The sequence below is a fragment of the Hyperolius riggenbachi genome, chromosome 7 (assembly GCF_040937935.1).
Source record: "Hyperolius riggenbachi isolate aHypRig1 chromosome 7, aHypRig1.pri, whole genome shotgun sequence".
NCBI classification, from domain to species: Eukaryota; Metazoa; Chordata; class Amphibia; order Anura; family Hyperoliidae; genus Hyperolius; species Hyperolius riggenbachi.
In genome coordinates this window covers 72547705-72572349 of record NC_090652.1, presented here as the reverse complement: position 1 = coordinate 72572349, position 24645 = coordinate 72547705, and the positions used below count along the sequence as shown (strand labels likewise).

Below are 24645 nucleotides of genomic sequence, written 5' to 3'. Positions count from 1 at the left end.
TGGGTGAGCGGTGTACCACTATTCCCAGCAGCGACACAGAGCACAATGCTATACAGTGGTGGGTGAGCGGTGTACCACTATTCCCAGCAGCGACACAGAGCACAATGGTATACAGTGGTGGTTGAGCGGTGTACTACTGTTCCCAGCAGACACACAGAGTGGCAGTAAACACAATGCTATATAGTGTGGGTGAGCGGTGTATTACTATTCCAAGCAGCAACACAGAGCACAATGCTATACAGGGTGAGCGGTGTACTACTGTTCCCAGCAGACACACAGAGTGGCAGTAAACACAATGCTATGTAGTGCTGGGTGAGCGGTGTACTACTGTTCCCAGCAGCGAGTCAGAGCACAATGCTATACAGTGGTGGGTGAGCGGTGTACCACTATTCCCAGCAGCGACACAGAGCACAATGGAATACAGTGGCGGTTGAGCGGTGTACTACTGTTCCCAGCAGACACACAGAGTGGCAGTAAACACAATGCTATATAGTGTGGGTGAGCGGTGTACTACTATTCCCAGCAGCAACACAGAGCACAATGCTATACAGGGTGAGCGGTGTACTACTGTTCCCAGCAGAAACACAGAGTGGCAGTAGACACAATGCTATGTAGTGTGGGTGAGCGGTGTACCACTATTCCCAGCAGCGACACAGAGCACAATGCTATACAGTGGCGGGTGAGCGGTGTACTACTGTTCCCAGCAGACACAGAGTGGCAGTAAACACAATGCTATATAGTGTGGGTGAGCGGTGTACTACTATTCCCAGCAGCAACACAGAGCACAATGCTATACAGGGTGAGCGGTGTACTACTGTCCCCAGCAGACACACAGAGTGGCAGTAAACACAATGCTATATAATGCTGGGTGAGCGGTGTACTACTGTTCCCAGCAGCGAGTCAGAGCACAATGCTATACAGTGGTGGGTGAGCGGTGTACCACTATTCCCAGCAGCGACACAGAGCACAATGGAATACAGTGGCGGTTGAGCGGTGTACTACTGTTCCCAGCAGACACACAGAGTGGCAGTAAACACAATGCTATATAGTGTGGGTGAGCGGTGTACTACTATTCCCAGCAGCAACACAGAGCACAATGCTATACAGGGTGAGCGGTGTACTACTGTTCCCAGCAGAAACACAGAGTGGCAGTAGATACAATGCTATGTAGTGTGGGTGAGCGGTGTACCACTATTCCCAGCAGCGACACAGAGCACAATGCTATACAGTGGCGGGTGAGCGGTGTACTACTGTTCCCAGCAGACACAGAGTGGCAGTAAACACAATGCTATATAGTGTGGGTGAGCGGTGTACTACTATTCCCAGCAGCAACACAGAGCACAATGCTATACAGGGTGAGCGGTGTACTACTGTTCCCAGCAGAAACACAGAGTGGCAGTAAACACAATGCTATATAGTGTGGGTGAGCGGTGTACTACTATTCCCAGCAGCAACACAGAGCACAATGCTATACAGGGTGAGCGGTGTACTACTGTTCCCAGCAGAAACACAGAGTGGCAGTAGACACAATGCTATATAGTGTGGGTGAGCGGTGTACTACTGTTCCCAGCAGCGAGTCAGAGCACAATGCTATACAGTGGCGGGTGAGCGGTGTACTACTGTTCCCAGCAGACACAGAGTGGCAGTAAACACAATGCTATATAGTGTGGGTGAGCGGTGTACTACTATTCCCAGCAGCAACACAGAGCACAATGCTATACAGGGTGAGCGGTGTACTACTGTTCCCAGCAGACACACAGAGTGGCAGTAAACACAATGCTATATAGTGTGGGTGAGCGGTGTACTACTATTCCCAGCAGCAACACAGAGCACAATGCTATACAGGGTGAGCGGTGTACTACTGTTCCCAGCAGAAACACAGAGTGGCAGTAGACACAATGCTATGTAGTATGGGTGAGCGGTGTACCACTATTCCCAGCAGCGACACAGAGCACAATGCTATACAGTGGCGGGTGAGCGGTGTACTACTGTTCCCAGCAGACACAGAGTGCAGTAAACACAATGCTATATAGTGTGGGTGAGCGGTGTACTACTGTTCCCAGCAGCGACACAATGACTGGGGGGACCCTGGCTAGCCTGGCTGGAGAGAGAACTACCCTGCCTGCCTACCCAAAGCTAAACCCACAGACAAATGGCGGAGAAATGACGTGGTTCGGGTATTTATTGACCCGAACCACGTGACCCGTTCGGCCAATCAGAGCGCGTTCGGGTCCGAACCACGTGACCTGTTCGGCCAGTCACAGCGCTAGCCGAACGTTCGGGGAACGTTCGGCCATGCGCTCTTAGTTCGGCCATATGGCCGAACGGTTTGGCCGAACACCATCAGGTGTTCGGCCGAACTCGAACATCACCCGAACAGGGTGATGTTCTGCAGAACCCGAACAGTGGCAACACTGTTCGCCCAACACTACTCAGTACCAGTATTACCCTGCCTGGCTATAAAAACAACACTAACCTTTAGCTCCGGTGCTCCTCAGCTTTTTGGTAAAACACACTTTAACTGTGGCTGCTGGTTCAGTTCTTGCTTTCCGTGCACAGTCATAGGCAGAAAGAGGAATTTCTGGTGGACTGAACTTCATGGTCACTGATAGAGCAATGACTGGACGGGATCTACATGAGAGTCAGAAGGACAAAGTGAACACAACACAAAAGTCTCTTGTGGTTCTCTCTTCTAAGATGCTCTGCCCAGACCAGAACATCATTTCTGTTGTCATGACCACCCATTACCAACACAGTCTACCCTTCCATTATTGCAGGGGTGCCTCTAGCCATTTTGTCACTCCAGGCGAGAAAACCTGTGGCACCCCCCCCCTGAAAATAATCGTAATGCAGCAGCGTTTCACCAGAAAATAATCGTATTGTAGCAGCGTTTCACCCAAAAATAATCGTATTGCAGCAGCGTTTCATCCAAAAATAATCGTAATGCGGCAATGTTTCACCAGAAAATAATCATAATGCGGCAGTAATTCACCAGAAATTACACAATGCGGGCAGCGTTTCACCAGAAAATACACATAGGCAGGGCTCCACTTTCATGAGGCACAAAGGGGGACAGAAGGAGGCACAGGGGGACTGAATATGGCACACAGGGCAACATAGGGAGGCACAGGGGGACAGAAGGTGGCATGAGGGTCAAAAGAAGTCACAAAGGAGGACATAAGGAGGCACAAGGGAACAGAAGGAGGCACACAGAGGGACACAAGGAGGCACAATGGGCAACAAAAGGAGGCACAATTTGGGACAGAATGAGACTCAAAGAAGGACAGAAGGAGGCACAGGGGGACTGAACGAGGCCCACGGGGACAGAAGGAGGTACAAAGGGGGACAGATTGAGGCACAATGGGGGACAGATTGAGGCACAAAGGGAGATAAAAGGAGACACAGGAGGAAATAAGGAGGCACAAAAAGCAGCAGAAGGAGGCACGATGGGGACAGAAAAAAACACAAAAGGTGCAAAGGGAGGCACAGGGAGACAGTAGGAGGCACAAAGGGGAACAGAAGGATGCACAAAGGGGAACAGAAGGAGGCACAAAAGGGTGACAGAAAAAGGCAGAGGGGGATGTATGTGGGCACAGGGAGGCAGAGGGGGACAGACAAAGCCACAGGGAGACAGAAGAAGGCACAAAGGGGCACAGAAGGAGGCACAGGGGGACAGAGGAAGGCACAGGGGGCAGAGATAGCACATGGGGACTGAAGAGACACATGGAGACAGAATGAGGCTCAAAGGGAGACAGAAGGAGGCACATGAGGACAGAAGGAGGCAGAGTGGGACTGAAGGAGGAACAGGGGGGCAGAGGTAGCACATGGTGACAAAGAAAGGCACAAGGAGACATAAGGAGGCACAGGGGGACAGAAAGAGGCAGAGGTGGCACAGGGGGACTGAAGGAGGCACATGAAGACAGAAGGAGGCACAAAGTTAGACAGGAGGCATAAAGGGAGACAGAAGGGCAAACAGGGGGTCAAACATGGCACAAGGGACTGAAAGAGGCACAAGGAGACAGGTGACACAAAAGGGACAGAAGGAGGCACAAAGGGAGGGGGGGATGTACAAGCCACAGAAGGACACAGTGGCAGCTGCCTGCAACTTACGCTAAGCAGATGCAGCAGAAGCAAGTAATAGAACACCCATGGAGGCGGGGCTTAGTCAGGGGCGTGGCTTCGGTCAGGGGCGTGGCTTAATCCAGCAACATGGCGCCCCCAGGACCAATGGCCCTCCAGGCAATGGCCCGTACTGCCTATGCCTAGAGGCTCCCCTACATTATTGTATTTTCTGTTTTGACCTCTGCCTTACTGGTTATTTACCACCAGTAAAGACGCAACTACTGAGAAAGTAGTCTTTGCAGCAGTAGTCTTTGCAGTAGTCTTTAAGCCACACATGTTATGAGGGGAATCATAATGGCAACACTTGTATGATCACTTGGAGATGGGACTCCAGGCCATATAGTCCCCATGAGGGGACTCCTCATACATTCCCACAAAAAAAGTTGCAGATACTGGTTGGATTAAAGGAAAACTGACCTGGAGGCTGTCATTTTATTGTCCTGTTTATACTCTGCCTGTAATACTTTTAGTCATAGTCCCTGGACCAGCATTCACATCAGATGTTTGACTCAAGTTTGACTACATTTCCCGCATGCTTGTTTCAGGTGTGTGATTCAGACACTACTGATGCATCATGGATCAACTGGTATTGTTTAACCTCTTCAGGGCCACAGGCTTTACCCACCCTTAAAGACCAGGCCATTTTTCACAAAAATGGCCACTGCAGCTTTAAGGGCTCACTGCAGGGCCACACAACGCAGCACACAAGTGATCCCCCCCCCCTTTTCTCCCCACCAACAGAACTCTCTGTTGGTGGGGTCTGATCGCTCCCCCAATGTTTGTTTGTTTTTTGTCAATATTTATTTCTTTATTTTTGTAATACTTTTTATTATTATTTTTTTCCCCTCTTCCACCCTCCCTTCCCCCCACCAGCCAATCAGCGCGGTCGCTTGTGATAGGCTTCAGCCTACTACAGCGGATCGCTTTTGTCCCTCTGGAGGGGACAGCTGAGTGACATGGCTGTCCCCTGTACGGCGCTGCCGTAGATTACAGTGCTGTACGTACTAAATACAGGTCCTTCTCAAAAAATTAGCATATTGTGATAAAGTTCATTATTTTCTGTAATGTACTGATAAACATTAGCCTTTCACATATTTTAGATTCATTACACACAACTGAAGTAGTTCAAGCCTTTTATTGCTTTAATATTGATGATTTTGGCATACAGCTCATGAAAACCCCAAGTTCCTATCTCAAAAAATTAGCATATTTCGTCCGACCAATAAAAGAAAAGTGTTTTTACAATAAAAAAAAGTCAACATTCAAATAAATATGTTCAGTTATGCACTCAATACTTCGGGAATCCTTTTGCAGAAATGACTGCTTCAATGCGGCGTGGCATGGAGGCAATCAGCCTGTGGCACTGCTCAGGTGTTATGGAGGCCCAGGATGCTTCGATAGCGGCCTTAAGCTCATCCAGAGTGTTGGGTCTTGCGTCTCTCAATTTTCTCTTCACAATATCCCACAGATTCTCTATGGGGTTCAGGTCAGGAGAGTTGGCAGGCCAATTGAGCACAGTAATACCATGGTCAGTAAACCATTTACCAGTGGTTTTGGCACTGTGAGCAGGTGCCAGGTCGTGCTGAAAAATGAAATCTTCATCTCCATAAAGCTTTTCAGCAGATGGAAGCATGAAGTGCTCCAAAATCTCCAGATAGCTAGCTGCATTGATCCTGCCATTGATAAAACACAGTGGACCAGACCCAGCAGCTGACATGGCACCCCAGACCATCACTGACTGTGGGTACTTGACACTGGACTTCAGGCATTTTGGCATTTCCCTCTCCCCAGTCTTCCTCCAGACTCTTGCACCTTGATTTCCGAATGACATGCAAAAGTTGCTTTCATCCGAAAAAAGTACTTTGGACCACTGAGCAACAGTCCAGTGCTGCTTCTCTGTAGCCGAGGTCAGGCGCTTCTGCCGCTGTTTATGGTTCAAAAGTGGCTTGACCTGGGGAATGCGGCACCTGTAGCCCATTTCCTACACACGCCTGTACACGGTGGCTCTGGATGTTTCTACTCCAGACTCAGTCCACTGCTTCCGCAGGTCCCCCAAGGTCTGGAATCAGTGATTCTCCACAATCCTCCTGAGGGTCCGGTCACCTCTTCTGGTTGTGCAGGGTTTTCTGCCACACTTTTTCCTTCCCACAGACTTCCCACTGAGGTGCCTTGATACAGCACTCTGGGAACAGCCTATTAGTTCAGAAATGTCTTTCTGTGTCTTACCCTCTTGCTTGAGGGTGTCAATGATGGCCTTCTGGACAGCAGTCAGGTCGGCAGTCTTACCCATGATTGCGGTTTTGAGTAAAGAACCAGGCTGGGAGTTTTTAAAAGCCTCAGGAATCTTTTGCAGGTGTTTAGAGTTAATTAGTTGATTCAGATGATTAGGGTAATAGCTCGTTTAGAGAACCTTTTCATGATATGCTAATTTTTTGAGATAGGAATTTTGGGTTTTCATGAGCTGTATGCCAAAATCATCAATATTAAAACAATAAAAGGCTTGAACTACTTCAGTTGTGTGTAATGAATCTAAAATATATGAAAGTCTAATGTTTATCAGTACATTACAGAAAATAATGAACTTTATCACAATATGCTAATTTTTTGAGAAGGACCTGTAGATGGCGTCTAACAGTCTCCTCGTGGCGATCGCCGCTGGGAGACTGAAGGCGTGCGCACGATCTCCTGCAAAAGCCAGCCCCAGAACTTTACGTTGATTGGCATTAGGCGGTCCTGGGGCTGCCACCGCAGTCATGCCCATCGGCGTGACGCGGTCCTGTGGGGGTTAAAAGGAGATAAATATGGCAGCCTCCATAACCATCTCAGGTCAGTTGTCAAATTTTAGAAAAACTGTATATAGGAAAGTGGTCTGTTGGGACTTCAGAGGGTAATTTTAATAAGTTTAGTACAATACATTGAAAACTGGGACAGTCAATACATACAGCATGTCATTTAAAGATTGCATACAGTACACACACACACAATCCCATGTTTGTATTTTATGCATTGTTTAATCAAATTGTATGTTTTTGTGTATTGACTTACCTACTTCATTTCAATTTATTGTAGTGAATTTGAAATATCCCCCTTTATAGTCTCAACAGACAATTTTCCACTATGTTCCAAGAACACTACAAGATGCAGAGAAGATTATTTTTCGCCTAAAAAACTACAGTAGTTTGCTTATTGTAAAATACTTTTTATTGAATATATTTGGTAGTCATGTAGGTCTAATGAAATTATTTAGCCTGAGGGTTAGAGATTGAAGCCCCTTGGTGCGGTACGATCCTTAACAATCACACTGCACTGTATCTGTATCTATGAAAAGTATGCCTCACTTCCGGGAGTAACTGTACACAATGCAAATGCAGCTCTTGTGGTGCCGTGATGGGACCCGCTGGAACACACCAAACCATGTTCTGCAACCGGGTGTGGTGGTTTTGTGCGATGCAATGCAACGCAACACTCCAAATGTAAAAGGGGCCTGAAGATTAGACATTGGTGATAGAAGTGAGTTCGCAGTTTCGGGATTAAGTTAATGGTAATGAATGATGGGATTTTGGGAAGACCATATGGGTGAAGAGTTAGTTATCTTTCTTACAACTTTTCTTTCACATTATTGATTTAATTGAACAACCATAAGCAAGTAATGGGCACCATCCACTACAGTTTGGCTGCTTAATTTGTGGTTCAGTACCACCAGGCTATGCATACAGTGCAGTGTATTGACGCATCAAAATGCACATTGTGATGGCCATTTCACATCCCTCTATGACCCTTGATCACGTTGTAGTCCGGCCCGTGAATCGAGGGACGTGAAACGGCTGTCTCACCGTGCCAACAGTGCCCCAGCACCCACCTCCTCTCCTACACCCGCCTCTTCATGCATTTTGCATCAATACACTGCATTGTATACCTAGCCCGGTGTTTGATTTGACAATACTGTTCCCTTCAAAGAGACTCTGAAGTCTCATTTTTTTCCTTTTTTTTTTTTTATTTAATCCTGTTCAGCATTATATCCTAAGTAGATTAGTGCAACCCCACAGCAGAACGAGTGTTTTATACTAGAAAAATAGATCTGCAAAGTTCCACAACTTTGCGGGCCGCAGATTCTGCTGCCCTGGGGAGGCAGAGCTTTGTGTTGTAGCTCTGCCTCCTAGCCAGTCAATCTCCATGAATCTCTGACTTTCCCCCCTCTCTCAGTGAAAGAAGACTGAGAGGGCCGGGAAGAGGCAGAGATCTGCAGAGATTGACTGGAGTAGAGGCAGAGCTACAGCGTAAAACTCTGCCTCTACCAGGAAATAGGGTCTGCAGAGCCCAGGAACATTGCTGAGCTTTTTCTCTAGTATAAAACACTCGTTCTGCCATGGGATTGTGGCAAATGCAGTTAGGATATAATGCTGAACAAAATAAAAAAGGAAAAAAATGAGACTTCAGAGTCTCTTTAAGTTTCATGTTACAAATGATTGTATCACATAGGTTATCTATCCGCTCTACAACAGACACAACCTTCAACGTGACCATTTTAATCCAGTCTTACTTCAATATGAAGACTTGGCTTTCACCCCCAACGGTCAGATCAGGAAGTCCATCACCCGTCATGTCCATATTCCCACTCAGTGACCTTCCAAAAAGTCTTACGCCCCTACAAAGAGTACTTCCACTGATTCTCTGTGGGTATAAGCAGAACATGATGAGGGCGCCCAGAAGTCAGGAGACAGAGATGGCTGAGAATGTCATCAGCATGAGAGAAAAAAAGGCTATAGCTGAAAACAGAATGGAAGAAGCATCCAAGGGTGCGTAAAATATTTCAGATGTGGTGATTTTCGCTTATGCCTAATCTTGCATAATTTTTTGTAATTACGATTACAATCCGAATAGCAAAATAGGGATTGGGAAAAACAAAGTGGAATTTTGTGCAATTATGAGTGTATGAATAATTTTAATCATTATGATTATTTTCTCTAGCCAGTTCCCAATTATTCACAATTTGGCATAATTACGCCAATTTTCATTTAATTATGACTGATTGCGATTCTTTTTTGCATAATTACAATAAATTGAATGAATTAAGAGTAATCACATACAAAATTACGAGTTAACCTATAATAACAAATTATGATTTTGCATGGTAGCTGCAAATTACGATGCAAAATTACGCGTATGCAAAATTTCAGCTCAGCACTAGCGCTCATACCAAGTAGCACCTGACTTAGGCCTGGAACCCACTAGAGCGTTTTTTTGAGCGTTTAGGGAGCACTTTCAATCATAAGCGATTTCCCGAAACGGTCTGCCAATGTAAATGGATGGGACAGATTCCACTAGAGCGATTAATTAAATCATGATCGCAGGACATGCAGCATTTTGGGAGCGTTTCCATTCTAATGAATTGAATAGGAGCAGGGAAATCGCTCCCAGAATCGCTTGCAAAACACTATCTCAAATCGCTTGTGATTGCAATAGCGTTTTGCGCTTTCTAGACAGTTCCAGGCCTCATAATGGCTGCAGAAGTGTCTCTCAACAAGTCTGAAGGCACATCTTGTTTGTTGTGGTTAAGAGAGGAACATTTGACCACAGCAGGCAAATAATGACAGGGACACTTGGAGGTGAAGGTCAAGCTTTTACCTGTATGTAGGATGATCTGAAGCCTCCTTGCTGTCCTGGGAAGATGTAGACAGCCCCCTTATAATCATCCTCACAGGGGGCACCAATGGCCAGATCCAGCAGCTGGTCTCCAGTTACATCTGGCAGAATGGAGATGGCAGAACCAAAATGACCCACAGACTGATTGCTGTCACCTTGCAGAGTGCCTCGACACGTGATGGTAATGCTTCCTTGTACACCCTGAACCAAAGCATATTCACAACTTATTCATATTCTGCTAAAAAGGACTATTTATTTGTGATATAGGTCAACTGAAAGATAGAATATAACACACATATAACACACTAGGGGCTTGATTCACAAAGCGGTGCTAACCTACTTAGCACGTCTAAAGTCTTTAGACGTGCTAACCAGGGTGCTAAGTAGGTTAGCACCGGATTTCTCAATCAGATCGCGCACTAACTTTGCGCGCGTAAAGTTTTACGCGTGCAAAGTCTTATGCGCGCTAAGTCCCATAGGCTTTAATGGGCACTTCGCGCGGAGCGCCCTTCGCTCTGTGCAGTGCGCGTGCAAAGTTTTATGCGCATAAAGTTTTGCGCGCGTAAAGTTTTATGCGCGAAAAGCTAATTTAGACGTGGTAAGGGGGTTTTCACAGGCGTGCTAACAGTTAGCACCGCTTTGTGAATCAAGCCCTAGATCTCTACAAATAATGTCCAGTATACAGTAAAATATAGACCAGAGACAGTGGTGAGCTCTACATACCATGTACATAGTAGTGTAAGGAGAAGGAAAGGAGAAGGAAAGATTTTTAAAATCTTTGTGTATAAATATCATGTTTGAATTAAAGTTTTTATCAGTAGACCCATTTGGGTTTAGTCCATCATTTTCTCACCTCCCTCTTTCTGGGGAACATTGGCTGCCATTTCTGTTACGACCAGGAAACCCCCAATACTCAAACGTCACACTAGGTTGTGCCCACCACAGCCGCCACATTAAGCCGCTGCCCACAACTGCGCTACCCACAGTAAGCCATCGCCCACAACTCTGTTGCCAAAATTAAGCTGCTGCCCACAGGTGTGTCTGTGTATACTTAAATATGTTTGAGCGCACTTACAGCTGCATGCCCTCAGCACAACCGCTGCACCTAGCTGCAGCCCTCACTAAGCCAATGCCTACAGTTGCTTCCTGGTCCGTGAATATTTACAACCTTCAGTTAGTATATTATGCTGGGTACACACGATGAGATTTCCCGTTCGATTTGCGGATCGATTCGATTAAATCAAACATGTTCGATTGGATTTCGATCGTTTTTTTTCATGATAGGTATGCAAAATCGACGGAAAAAACGATCGAAATCCAATCGAACATGTTTGATTTAATCGAATCGATCCGCAAATCGAACGGGAAATCTCATCGTGTGTACCCAGCATTAGATGAGTTTGAAATAATACTGGTCAATATCCTTGTAATATAAAAGATGACAGTTGCCATGTTGTCATGGCGATCTCTCACCTCCTGGTCCAGGCATACTTACAACTGTGGATTGCTATTATAGATAGAAATCTTACATTTTGAATGGGGCACAGATACACTCGTCCACCAGGGATGTCTGGAGAGTAATATGTCGGAGCTCCGACCACAAGCAAAGCACCATTTGTAGCAGGAAGGACGTTCATTGCCGACCCAAAGTATGATCCAATCTGGAAGGATAATTCACCCCAGAAATGTTAGAACAATATACAGTATGTACAGGAAGTTAGTGCACCTGCCTGTGAGCAATCAGTTCAAAAAATTCACTCACCCAATCACTTTGAAACTTATAATGTTAATAATGATGTTATCATTTATATAGCACTTTTCTCCTGTTGCACTCAAAGCACTTAAAGGATACCTTAGCCTTTTTAAAAATTAAAAAACGGGGGTAGCAGACATGTGTAGGAGGCTCTCCTCATGCCCACCACTCCCCCCAGTTCTCCTCCCTTAAGGCCTAGTGTCCTCCCGAAGCTACTTCCGAGTCAGGAGGGTCAGTGCGCACTGCGTAGTTGTATATAGTGCATGTGCAGAGAGCTAACAGTCACGGGGTGCGATCGAGGATGTGCATCGTCGGGCAGCACCTGCGCACCGATCCTCCCAACCCGGACATAGCTCTGGGGGGGACATTAGGCCTTTATGGAGGGTGGCGGAGGTATCCTTTAAGAAGGTTAGAGAGTCTTGCCCAAGGACTCCTTGCTGAAAAGGTAACTTGCTGCAGCCAAGAGTTAGACTCCTGTCATCTGTGTCAAAGGTGGTGTCTTTAACCAGTACACTATCTGAACAAATAATAACAGCAATATGTTAATGTTTCACAAAGACCATTTCAGGCTTACCTGCTCTCCATTGACTGAGGCTATTTGCTGCCACTGGGACTTTTTGGTGTCTCTTTTGTAGATCAGGACCCTCCCAGCATGTTGGTATCTCGGAGCTCCAACTGCAATGATGCCCTTCTCAACCTGCTGCACGGCATAGCCTGGTAACAAACCACAGGAATTCCATATGTACAGTTATACAAGGCCTACAGTATGCAGGTAATGTATTTAGGTTTCCCAGTCCCATGATCAATAAATCCAACCCAATGAAAGTAAAAAAACAAACAAACAAAAAAAACCTATTCCAACCATCCCAATAAAGAGATTTACCCCCAGCCAGATATTATGGTATCTTTTTTTGGTGAGAAGGCCCAGAACTGCCACCACCACCTTCACTGGATGCCTCTGGCTCAGTACCCTTTGAAATACCACCAGAATAAACATAGCCAGTAGTTTGTGGGTTAGTGCTAGTTGAATATCACTCTGCTCCATTTGCTGATTCGATCGAATAGGCCCAAATAGTTTGGGTCAATCAAATTTAAACAGTGTTACATTCAAGGGGCTTGATTCACTATGTGGTGCTAACCTACTTAGCACGTCTAAAGTCTTTAGGCGCGCTAACCAGGGTGCTAAGTAGGTTAGCACCGGTTTTCTCAATCAGATTACGCGCTAAGTACAGAGCGCAAAGTTTTGCACGCGCAAAGTCCTATGCACGGGCTAAGTCCCATAGGCTTTAATGGGCACTTCGCGCGGAGCGCCCTGCGCTCTGTGCAGTGCGCGTGTACAGTTTTACGCGCATAAAGTTTTGCGCGCGAAAAGCTCGTTTAGACGTGCTAAGGGGGTTTTCACAGGCGTGCTAACAGTTAGCACCGCTTTGTGAATCAAGCCCAATGTGGGAAAATTCAAGGTTAGTTTGTATAGCCTCCAAATACATTTAAAAAGGCATGCCAAGACTCCCACAGCTCTACACAACTCTGTGCAAGCCATGATTAAAAGGAGCAGGCTTTTTATGCTGCTGGCAAGGCCATTTTACAGGGCTGTCAAGAAAACATGTACGATTTTATACATGCCTCCGAGCAGGTGCAGAGGGTTCCAAGGGTGGGGATTAGACAGGTTTCACAGCTCCATTACATGTGGTATACTTATGTACAGTAAAACCCCCATTATCCGACACCAACGGGGATTGGCTGATGCTGGATAAGTGTACTTTCTGATTGCTTAAAGGGAACCTGTACTAAGTAAAATTATTTAAAACTAGCTGATTGCCCGGCGTTGCCCGGGTATGTATTTGGCTGGTGTTGGCTCTGCATACTTTTTCTAACCCTAACACACAATTACTCAATGACCAAGTTTGTGAGCTTTGCGGTCTTTGGTATCAATAATTTGCATTTAAATGAAAAAAATCTGATTGGCTGTTTGTGGCACCATCCCCTTTTCTGAATTTGATCCCCAGCAACCCAATAACCAACTGTACCAGGTTTGAGGCCTCTGCCATTAACAGTGCAAGAATGGCAACAATTAAATATTCAACTTGAAAAGCAATAGGTGAAGTTTGATTCACTTTTGTAGGCTCCACCCACTTTTCTGAATATTAATCCCATTCACTGAGTGACCAACTGTGCAAAGTTTAAGAACCCTCCCATTAACAGTGTAAGAATGGATGCAGTTTACATTTTCCCAGTGAAATTTGTATTTGTCTCCACCCATTGATGACCAGGCATTGCCTGTGTATGTATTTGACTGGTGTTGGCTCTGCCCACTTTCTAACCCTAACGCCCAAACACTCAATGACCAAGTTTGTGAGCTTTGTGGTCCTTGGCATCAATAATTTGTATATTCCAATAGAAATTAAACAAATCAGATAGGCTGTTTGTGACTTTACCCATTCTCCAGCATTTGAACCCCAGTCACCCAATGACCATCTGTAGCAGGTTTGAGGCCTCTGCTATTAAGTGTAAAAATGGCAGCAATTTAAATATTCCACTTGAAAATCAACAGGTGAATTTTGATTGGCTATTATAGGCTCCACCCACTTCCCTGAATATTAATCTGGGCAAAGTTTGGGAACCCTGCCATAAACAGTGTAAGAATGGCTGCAGTTTACATTTTCCCAGTGAAATTAGTTTTTGGCTCCGCCCACTGTTTGTAACCTGGACACACTGTCACTCAATGACCAAGTTTGTGAGCTTCCGGGTCCTTGGCATCAATAATTTGTATTTTCCCATGAAATGAAACAAATCTGATTCACTGTTTGTGGCTCTGTCTCCTTTTCTGAATTTGAACCCCAGTGACCCAATTACCAACTGTACCAGTGCAAGAATGGCAGCAATTTTAATATTCTCCTTGAAAAGCGACATGTGATTTTTGATTGGCATTTTTAGGCTCCACCCACTTTTCTGAATATTAATCCCAGTCACCCAGTGTCACGATTGTGGAACTTTCCCCGTGATCAGCGCACAACGCGTGCGCTGACACGGCGGAAATCCTCCACAAGCGTATAATTTGCAGGAACCCAGCAAAAGGTGCTACGCACCTGTAGAGGGAAATTCCTGTCGGCAGATGGCGCTGGGGAGTGCAGAGGAACCAATCCTCTGTACCTCCACAAGTGCCAGACAGGAATTGTACGAAGCGCAGAACGCAATCGCAAGAGAGGCGATTGCGAATGAGATTGAGCAAAGGGATAGGTTGTATGTGTGTGCGCCAATCCAGTCGCCACCCCGCGACCGCGCACACACAACAGCAGATACGAAATAGGAACGCGATCGCGAGAGGTGCGATCGCCAGACGTGACACAAGGCAGATCAGAATAGAATACGAGGGTAGCAAAGGCACAGCAAATACAATAAGGAGATACGGAAAATAACAACGCTAGCTAACCGCGAACACCGCACTCATTCGCAACAGTGCACGCGGTTATGCGCGATCTCCACGTGATAAGCACAATAGAGACAAGCACGCCTAACTAACCATTAACAGACAAACATGAAACAGAGGACGCGAGCGCTTGCTTAATGGTTACCTCACCGAGCCTGCAACAAGCGTAGCGGACAAGACAGACACACGAAAAACAGGAACTAGGCAGAAAGGATCCACCGCTCTTCCGCCAGAGCAAGTGTGATCCAAGCAGGAATACAGATCAGAAAGATCCACAGCCGCTAACGCTAGCGGCTAGTGCGATCTAAACAAGACAGAGCGATTCGCTATCAACCGCCGCTGGTGACAGCGCAATCGCGACAGACAAGACAGAACAGAAGGATCCCCAGCGCTCGCAAAAAGTAGCTAGCGCGATCCCAGGAGACAGAACAGAAGGATCCCCAGCGCTAGCAAAAAGTAGCTAGCGCGATCCCAGAAGACAGAACAGAAGAGATAGCTGGTAGCGACCGCTGCACCAGCTATACTCCAAGAACAGAGATCAGAACCATTTCCTGTCAACCACCATAGGGACAGGACAATGGCAAACAGGCAAGACAAGACAGAACAGGCAATACAGATAATACAACCTGACTGGGCTAGAAGGGGAGCCTAAAGCAACCCCCAGGAATTAATTATACTAGATAGCAATGGCTGACACTCCAGCAGTGTCCATCAGGAACTGAGCATGGAAGGGAAATGTCCAGCAAAGCATTCTGGGAAACATAAAGCTCTTATAGTGCCAGTCATCAAAGAAGGCAGGTAGGGGATTTGCATAACGAATGTATGCAAATTCCCCAGCAAGAAAACAGACCAGAAACTTGCAATGGAAAGACAGGTCTCTGTTCCAGAGACCTGCAGCCCACAGACTAGAGGAATGGACAAACAGCTGTCTGCCTGTGCAGCCAGCTGAGCGGATCATCACAGTACCCCCCCTTCTAGGGATGGATTCCAGACATCCCTCAAAACTGGTATCATCACAAAACTCTAACTGAAGACTCATGACGGTCAGGACAGCCCGACAAGGCCCAATTCCAGAGTCAGTCCATCCGAAACCGACCTCATCAGAAGCAGAAGCCACCGAAACATGCCCATCAGCACTACAAGTCTCAGCGTAACACCCATCAGGACTGTGGACACCAGAGAAGAAGCCATCGACACCCTCCAGACAATACCCACCACCTTCCAAGGAGCGTCCAAGAATACCAAACCTGCCGCAATACCTGTTCGAAGTGTCCCTTACAACACCAAAGCCATTGCTGATCGTATTCAGGGCACCAAGCAAAACCTTTCCCGGAATCTCCCAGAACGCCTTGAAGCTCCGTAGAGATCCCAAGAAGCCAGAACGCTCACCAGGCTCACATGGAGAACCACCAAGAACCCCTATGGAACCTATGATCATTCCAGACTCAAAATTAGCAGGACACCCATCAAGATCAGGACTTTCAGGGACCACTTCTGGGCATGCAAGCAGGCAGGCTATATCAGAACATGTCTCCACTGAGGAAGCATCTGAGTACGCTGGTAACCGAGGCACACTTGGGCTTTCTGGGTCACAGAGCACATCGGGGTACACTAGTACAGGAGAAACCTCAGGACATGTCGGGGAACTGCCAACCTCAGAGTCCGACACGTCAAGACCAAAACCAGTACCGGGCAGAAAATCATCACGAGTAAAGATCACAGGTACTGGTCTTTCAAAAGAAGACTCGGACTCAAATTCAGAATTTTCTGTAACTGTAATATCATCATTGACTACACATGAATGAAGCTCCACAAGAGCTGCAAAAGTAGTCAGCAAGGCAGCAATGCCTACTGAAGTGGGCAACACCTCTGAAGGACCTGGGGGGCAGGAGACATCTCCTACAAGTTCTGCACCCTTTGGGAGGAACTCGGAGACCTTTAGATCATCAAACAAGACCTCAGGAACATCATTTTTTAAGTTGTCTAAGAAGGATTCTGTACTATCCATGTTACATGGCAAAACTGGAACTTTATTTTGAGAACAGGGCAGATGTCCCAGGGAAGGTTCCACCATAAACTGAGACTGAATTTCATCATCATGAGTGGAACGTACAGGAATATTCACTGGACCACACACTGACTCCCTAACTTTAATCTCGCTGCACCCAGAACTCTGCGTAGTAGTCAAACTAGCTTGCAATTCCAAAACTGCAGAAAGACAGGTAAAAATAGCAGCAATACCTAGACGAGCCTCTAGGGGCAGGGCCGGAGATATTGTACAAGGCAATATTGACTCATCCAGAGTACTGGGTGGAGAGTCAATACTTTCTTCAGAATCAGACTCGCAAATGTCAATGCAAGTGGACATCATGCCTTCATTCATGGTACAGGGCAGGTTCAGAGAAAGCTTCTCTGAACAAGGCAAAGAAGCTTCAGCATCAGATTCACAAAACCGAAGCGCTGTCTCACTCTTAGATTCGGCTAACAATGTCGAATCCGAGGAGTCAGAACGCAAAATTTGCGGATCCAAGATCGCTTTAGGTTGCGAAACTGATGCTTCCATATCGCAAACCTCCGCGTTCTGCGGAGCAGACTGCAAGGCATCTAGGACAGAAACACTGGAGCAACTGTCATCAGGCAACAGGCCTGCACAGGTGCGAACAGAATAAGACAGATTCATTTGCAAAAGAAATGGCGACATCAGCAGGATAAACTTTATTAGGCATAAAAATTTTACTTTTGACGCTGCATAGTCGAGAAATTTTCCCCATAGCAGGGTCACAGACAGAAGATCTCAAAGATCTGTTTCTAACTGACAAAGGATCCCGCACATCCTTGAGGAAACCGGCAGACTCATGCCGATCACAATCTGCAGGAACATCCGAGAAACAGGCATCAGATCGCACAGATTCAAACTGCACACTGTCAGGAGAGAATCCTTCGGGATTCGCACAGGAACCAACCACAGCGGCACACTCATTCATTTCAGATTGCACAAAGTCAAGACTCTCATGCTTTACCCCAGAAAGGCAGGAACAATCATCCGACAAAGATGTCTCTTTATTGGAATCAATTGGTTGGTGTGTGTGCAACTCATCCAAAATCGTTTGCCATACATAGATCACCAGATCCACATCATCCTTGTCACATTCATCGGAATCAATCAGAAGGTACATAGAATCGAGACAAGCATTCAAGACATCTTCGCTTTTTGCGATGTAAAAATCGCAAAAGGCTTTCCAATCAAAATCGAATTCTTCCAGCAAGGCCCCAATATCCCAGGAAGCAAATGGGGGTTCAAACAGGCCAGTATCCAAATAATCTCCATAGGGGTGGAGTTCAGGAACAAGAACAGATTTTTTAACTGCTTTAATGTAGTGTGCGATCCTACCTATAGCAGGATCCACATAAGCTTTGGATTGGGGCAAAAACCCTGGAAACTGATCAGCAGATGCATTATAAACATCATTATCATACTGCATGGTTTTGCCCATTTCAGACTTGACAGAAATAACCTCTTTATTTGTGGTTGCTAGGGGCAGCGGATCTTTCCGCTGGGAAGCCTTCCTAGATCTTTTACGTTTAGACTTAGAGGCTTTGGATGGCTGCTTTGTGGATGAAAGAGTAGATGGAACAGCTGATTGAGCTGCTGACAACAACTCATTAAGGGGGTATGGTAATTGAGGTAATCTCAGCCAATTGTGAATTAAAAAGGCCAAGAATTCCAGGGGTCTTTGACTCAGGGTGGTATGATTTAACACATCATAACCCCACATTAACATTTCGCCCCCCAACAGAATGTAGACCATTTGGGGGGCCCAGGTAGACACCGGGGTGCATTGGAATTCAGGATTCGCTAACAGTTTCATACACTCAGACAAAAATTCATCTGCTGATTCAGGTTCAAGTTTTTTAAATCTCTTAAAGGTACAAGAGCCATATTCGACAAAATCGTACAAATCGGAAATTCCGTCTACACTGGGGTTTTGGGTTGGGCTGGACATTCTGTCACGATTGTGGAACTTTCCCCGTGATCAGCGCACAACGCGTGCGCTGACACGGCGGAAATCCTCCACAAGCGTATAATTTGCAGGAACCCAGCAAAAGGTGCTACGCACCTGTAGAGGGAAATTCCTGTCGGCAGATGGCGCTGGGGAGTGCAGAGGAACCAATCCTCTGTACCTCCACAAGTGCCAGACAGGAATTGTACGAAGCGCAGAACGCAATCGCAAGAGAGGCGATTGCGAATGAGATTGAGCAAAGGGATAGGTTGTATGTGTGTGCGCCAATCCAGTCGCCACCCCGCGACCGCGCACACACAACAGCAGATACGAAATAGGAACGCGATCGCGAGAGGTGCGATCGCCAGACGTGACACAAGGCAGATCAGAATAGAATACGAGGGTAGCAAAGGCACAGCAAATACAATAAGGAGATACGGAAAATAACAACGCTAGCTAACCGCGAACACCGCACTCATTCGCAACAGTGCACGCGGTTATGCGCGATCTCCACGTGATAAGCACAATAGAGACAAGCACGCCTAACTAACCATTAACAGACAAACATGAAACAGAGGACGCGAGCGCTTGCTTAACGGTTACCTCACCGAGCCTGCAACAAGCGTAGCGGACAAGACAGACACACGAAAAACAGGAACTAGGCAGAAAGGATCCACCGCTCTTCCGCCAGAGCAAGTGTGATCCAAGCAGGAATACAGATCAGAAAGATCCACAGCCGCTAACGCTAGCGGCTAGTGCGATCTAAACAAGACAGAGCGATTCGCTATCAACCGCCGCTGGTGACAGCGCAATCGCGACAGACAAGACAGAACAGAAGGATCCCCAGCGCTCGCAAAAAGTAGCTAGCGCGATCCCAGGAGACAGAACAGAAGGATCCCCAGCGCTAGCAAAAAGTAGCTAGCGCGATCCCAGAAGACAGAACAGAAGAGATAGCTGGTAGCGACCGCTGCACCAGCTATACTCCAAGAACAGAGATCAGAACCATTTCCTGTCAACCACCATAGGGACAGGACAATGGCAAACAGGCAAGACAAGACAGAACAGGCAATACAGATAATACAACCTGACTGGGCTAGAAGGGGAGCCTAAAGCAACCCCCAGGAATTAATTATACTAGATAGCAATGGCTGACACTCCAGCAGTGTCCATCAGGAACTGAGCATGGAAGGGAAATGTCCAGCAAAGCATTCTGGGAAACATAAAGCTCTTATAGTGCCAGTCATCAAAGAAGGCAGGTAGGGGATTTGCATAACGAATGTATGCAAATTCCCCAGCAAGAAAACAGACCAGAAACTTGCAATGGAAAGACAGGTCTCTGTTCCAGAGACCTGCAGCCCACAGACTAGAGGAATGGACAAACAGCTGTCTGCCTGTGCAGCCAGCTGAGCGGATCATCACACCCAGTAACCAGCTATGCAAAGTTTGAGAACCCTGCCATTAACAGTGAAGAAGGGCTGTAGTTTACAATTTCCCAGAAAAATCTGTTTTTGACTCCATCCACTTTTTGTAACCTGGACACACAGTCACTCAATGACCAAGTTTGTGAGCTTTTGGGTTCCTGGCATCAAAATTGTGCTAATGGAATCCAGCAAAAAAATCTGGCTGTTTTTGGCTCCGCCCCTTTACTGAATTTGAACCCCAGACACTTAACGACTGACTGTAGCAGGTTTGAGGCCTCTGCTATTAACAGTGTAAGAATGGCTGCAGTTTCAATATTCCCCTTGAAAATCAATAGGGGAATTTTGATTGGCTCTTGTAGGCTCCACCTACTTTCCCGAATAGTAATCCTAGTCACCCAGTGACCAACTGTGTGAAGTTGGAGAAACCTGCCATTAACAGTGTAAGAATAGCTGCAGTTTACATTTTCCCATGTAAAAAGTTGTTTTTGGCTCCGCCCACTATTTCTAATCTTGACATACAGTCACTCAATGACCAATTTTATGAGCTTTGGGGTCCTTGGCATCAATAAGTTGCATTTTACCATTGAAATTAAACAAATCTGATTGGCTGTTTTTGGCCCGTTCCCTTCAGAATTTAAACCCCAGTCTCCCAGTGACTGACTGTACCAGATTTGAGGCCTCTGCCATTAAGAGTGCATGAATGGCGGCAATGTAAATATTCCCCTTGAAAACCAAAACGTGAATTGTGATTGGCTGCTGTAGGCTCCACCCACTTTCCTGAATATTTGTCCCAGTCACCCAGTGGCCAACTGTGTCACGTTTGAGAACCCTGCCAATAACAGAATGGCTGAAATCAATCTAACAAATCTGATTGGCTGTTTGTGGCTCCACCCCTTTAGTGAATTTGGACCCCAGTCACCCAATGACTGACTGTATCAGGTTTGAGGCCTCTGCCATTAACAGTGTAAGAATGGTAGCAATGTGAATATTCCCCTTGAAAATCAATAGGTAAATTTTGATTGGCTGTTGTAGGCTCCACCCACATTTTTGAATATTCATCCCAGTCACCCAGTGGCCAATTGAGTCAAGTTTGGGAACCCCGCCATGTTAAAAATTTAGTTGTTGGCACCGCCCACTTTTTCTAACCTTGACATACAGTCACTAAATTATCAAGTTTATCAGCTTTGGGGTTCTTGATATCAATACTTTGTATTTTCCCATTGGAAAATAAACAAATCTGGCTGCTTGTGGCTCCGCCCTCTTTCTGAATTTGGAGCCTAGCCACCCAGTGACCAACTGTACCAGGTTTGAGGCATCTGCTTTTAACAGTATAAAAGAATGGTAGCAGCTTAAATATTCCCTTTGAAAATCAAAAGGTGAATTTTTATTGGCTGTTGTAGGCCCCACCCACCTTCCAAAATCTTAATCTCAGTCACCCAATGACCAACTGTGCAAAGTTTGAGAACCCTGCCATTAACGGTGTAAGAATGGCTGCAGTTTATATTTTCCCAGTAAAAGTTGTTCTTGGCTCCGCCCACTTTTTGTAACCTGGACACACAGTCACTCAATGACCAAGTTTGTGAGCTTTCAGGTTCCTGGCATCATAAATGTGTGAATGTAAGCAGTTTATCCAGCAAGGAAATCTGATTGGCTGTTTGTGGCTCTGCCCCTTTAGTGAATTTGGACCCCAGTCACCCAATGACCGACTGTAGCAAGTTTGAAGCCTCTGCCATTAAAAGTGTAAGAATAGCAGCAGTTTAAATATTCCCCTTTAAAATCAATAGGTGCATTTTGATTGGCTGTTGTAGGCTCCACCCATTTTCTTGAATCTTAATGGCATCCACCCAGTGACCAACTGTGTCAAGTTTGAGAACCCTGTGATTATGGCTGCAGTTTACATTTTCTCATTTAAAATGAACGGCTGAAATTTGATTGGCTGTTTTATGCTCCGCCCATTTTTCCTGGATTTGTAACCTCGGTCACCAAGTGACCAACTGTGCCAAGTGTGGGGACTGTGGCTTGATTACTGTGAGAATGGCAGCCTTTTACATTTTTTCCATTGACTTGAATGGGTGAAATCTGATTTGCTGTTTGTAGCTCCGCCCACGTGTGCAGGGGGGACACGAGACCCCCAGAACATATTATCCCAGGTAGTAAGGGATCTGCATACCAAGTTTCGTTCAATGTATGTGTGTATGTGCCGCGTGATCGCGGCACATACGCACATACACACACACACACACATACACATCCGATTTTATATATATAGATAAACACATGAGGTAAATTCAAATGAACATTACATAGTTACCTCACTTTCAGTTCCTCTCAGAAGCTCTCCATTTTCTTCTTACAGTGATCCCTTCCAGTTCTGAGAACATTTTGTCAGAACTGAAATAGAGATGTAGCGAACGGTTCGCCGGCGGACGGTTCCAGGCGAACTTTGGAGGTTCGCGTTCGCCTGGACCAAGCGAACTTTTGCGGAAATTCGATTCGCCCCATAATGCACTATGAGGGTCAACTTTGACCCTCTGCATCACAGTCAGCAGGCACATTGTAGCCATTTCGGCTACACTAAGCCCTGGATCCCCACCCCCCCTTATATAAGGCAGGTTTGCCGGCCATTACACTCACTCGTGTGCCTGCTAGAGACAGATTAGGGACAGCTGCTGCAGACTTGTTCTCCTAGGGAAAGATTAGTTAGGCTCTTGGTCTTGGCTTGCTCCTGGCTGATTGTTATTGCTAAAATAGCACCCCTCAACAGCTCTTTTGAGAGATAATGTTTTCCAGATGTGTTTTTTTTTTTGTGTGTGTTGCTCACTGACATTATACAGCCCTATCTATTGCAGCTGGACCTTGGTAATTGTTATTACTGTGCCAGCCAGTCCCTGCCTAACTATCTATACTGGGACACCTACCTATGCCTACCTAACTACTGGGGCACCTACTTACCTATACGGGGACACCTACCTACCTACCTATACTAGAGGACCTACCTATGCCTACCTACCTATACTGGGTCTCCTACCTATGCCTAGCTAACTACTGGGTCTCCTACCTATGCCTAGGTAACTACTGAGGCACCTACCTATGCCTACCTACCTATACTGGGACTCCTACCTATGCCTAGCTAACTACTGGGTCTCCTACCTATGTCTAGTTAACTACTGAGGCACCTACCTATGCCTACCTACCTATACTGGGACTCCTACCTATGCCTAGCTAACTACTAGGACACCTACCTATGCCTACCTACCTATACTGGGACTCCTACCTATGCCTACCTACCTATACCGGGACTCCTACCTATGCCTAGCTAACTACTGGGACACCTACCTATGCCTACCTACATACAAGAAGATAATAAGGTCATTGCTTCATTGTGGACAGACCAAATTTGATCAGCTGGACAGTCACTGTTGTTCTATCATTGAGCTACCACAGCCCGGCGACCATATGGGCTTCAAAACCGCCACGGCCTACACTCTCGCCACGGTGCGCACCAGTCCAGCACGGCTGTCACTACGCAAACAGCTGTTTGCGGTGCGTTACACAGTGAGTTTGGTGCGTCAGTGTGAAGCAGAACTCTAATTACACTCCCTGATTGATGTATACACATGCAAGATGTTTGAAAGCACTTTAGGCCTGCAATTTAGCATTCAGTGTCATTTCTGCCCTTAAAACACTGCTTTGCATCACATCCAGATATTTCCCCGGGACTTTGGGCACGTATCCCACTCCACCATGCCCCCCCTCCAAGTGTTTTCAATTTTTCAAAGTTTGCATCCCTATTGATGTCTATTGCGGTTCGCGAACTTTTCCGCGAACCGCGAAGGTTCGCGAACCGAAAATCGGAGGTTTGCAACATCTCTAAACTGAAATATATCAGTTTCTGTCAGTTATATATCAGTTGCTGTCAGTTATAGCTGAGAGGACAACCGATGTGCCAGGTAATGTCCATGTTTCCCTATGGGTCAAGTGGGCGATGATACAGTTTAACAGTGTGCTGACCAGAAAGCTGTTATGGGGTAATGGCCATTTTCAAAATGGAGGATGGAGAATTCCATTGATCACAGTGGACAAACAGGACGTGGGAGAGGAGAAAGAGATTGAGTAGTAGACTACACAGGAGGTAAGTATGACTTGTGGATGCTTATTTTGACATTGAATTTTCAGTTCAGGATTTCTTTAAGAGTCTATGTTAAAAATAGGCTAAGCTAAAACTAGTAGTACACCCCACTGAGATTGATCCATGATATGCAAATGTGGCTGGATTTA

The 24645-nt window shown here is 46.1% G+C and overlaps 1 protein-coding gene across 1 annotated transcript in view; it reads right to left on the bottom strand.

The window, feature by feature from the left end:
• Nucleotides 1-24645, bottom strand: part of LOC137526071 (integrin alpha-D-like) — a 158179-nt gene that overhangs the window by 59822 nt on the left and 73712 nt on the right. The window contains exons 12-16 of the mRNA XM_068247284.1: nt 12093-12232; nt 11295-11426; nt 9748-9966; nt 8663-8793; nt 2477-2631 (exon numbers count right to left, since the gene is read on the bottom strand). Of these exons, the coding sequence (XP_068103385.1) occupies nt 2477-2631; nt 8663-8793; nt 9748-9966; nt 11295-11426; nt 12093-12232 (777 nt within the window). The remainder of the gene's footprint in view (nt 1-2476; nt 2632-8662; nt 8794-9747; nt 9967-11294; nt 11427-12092; nt 12233-24645) is intronic.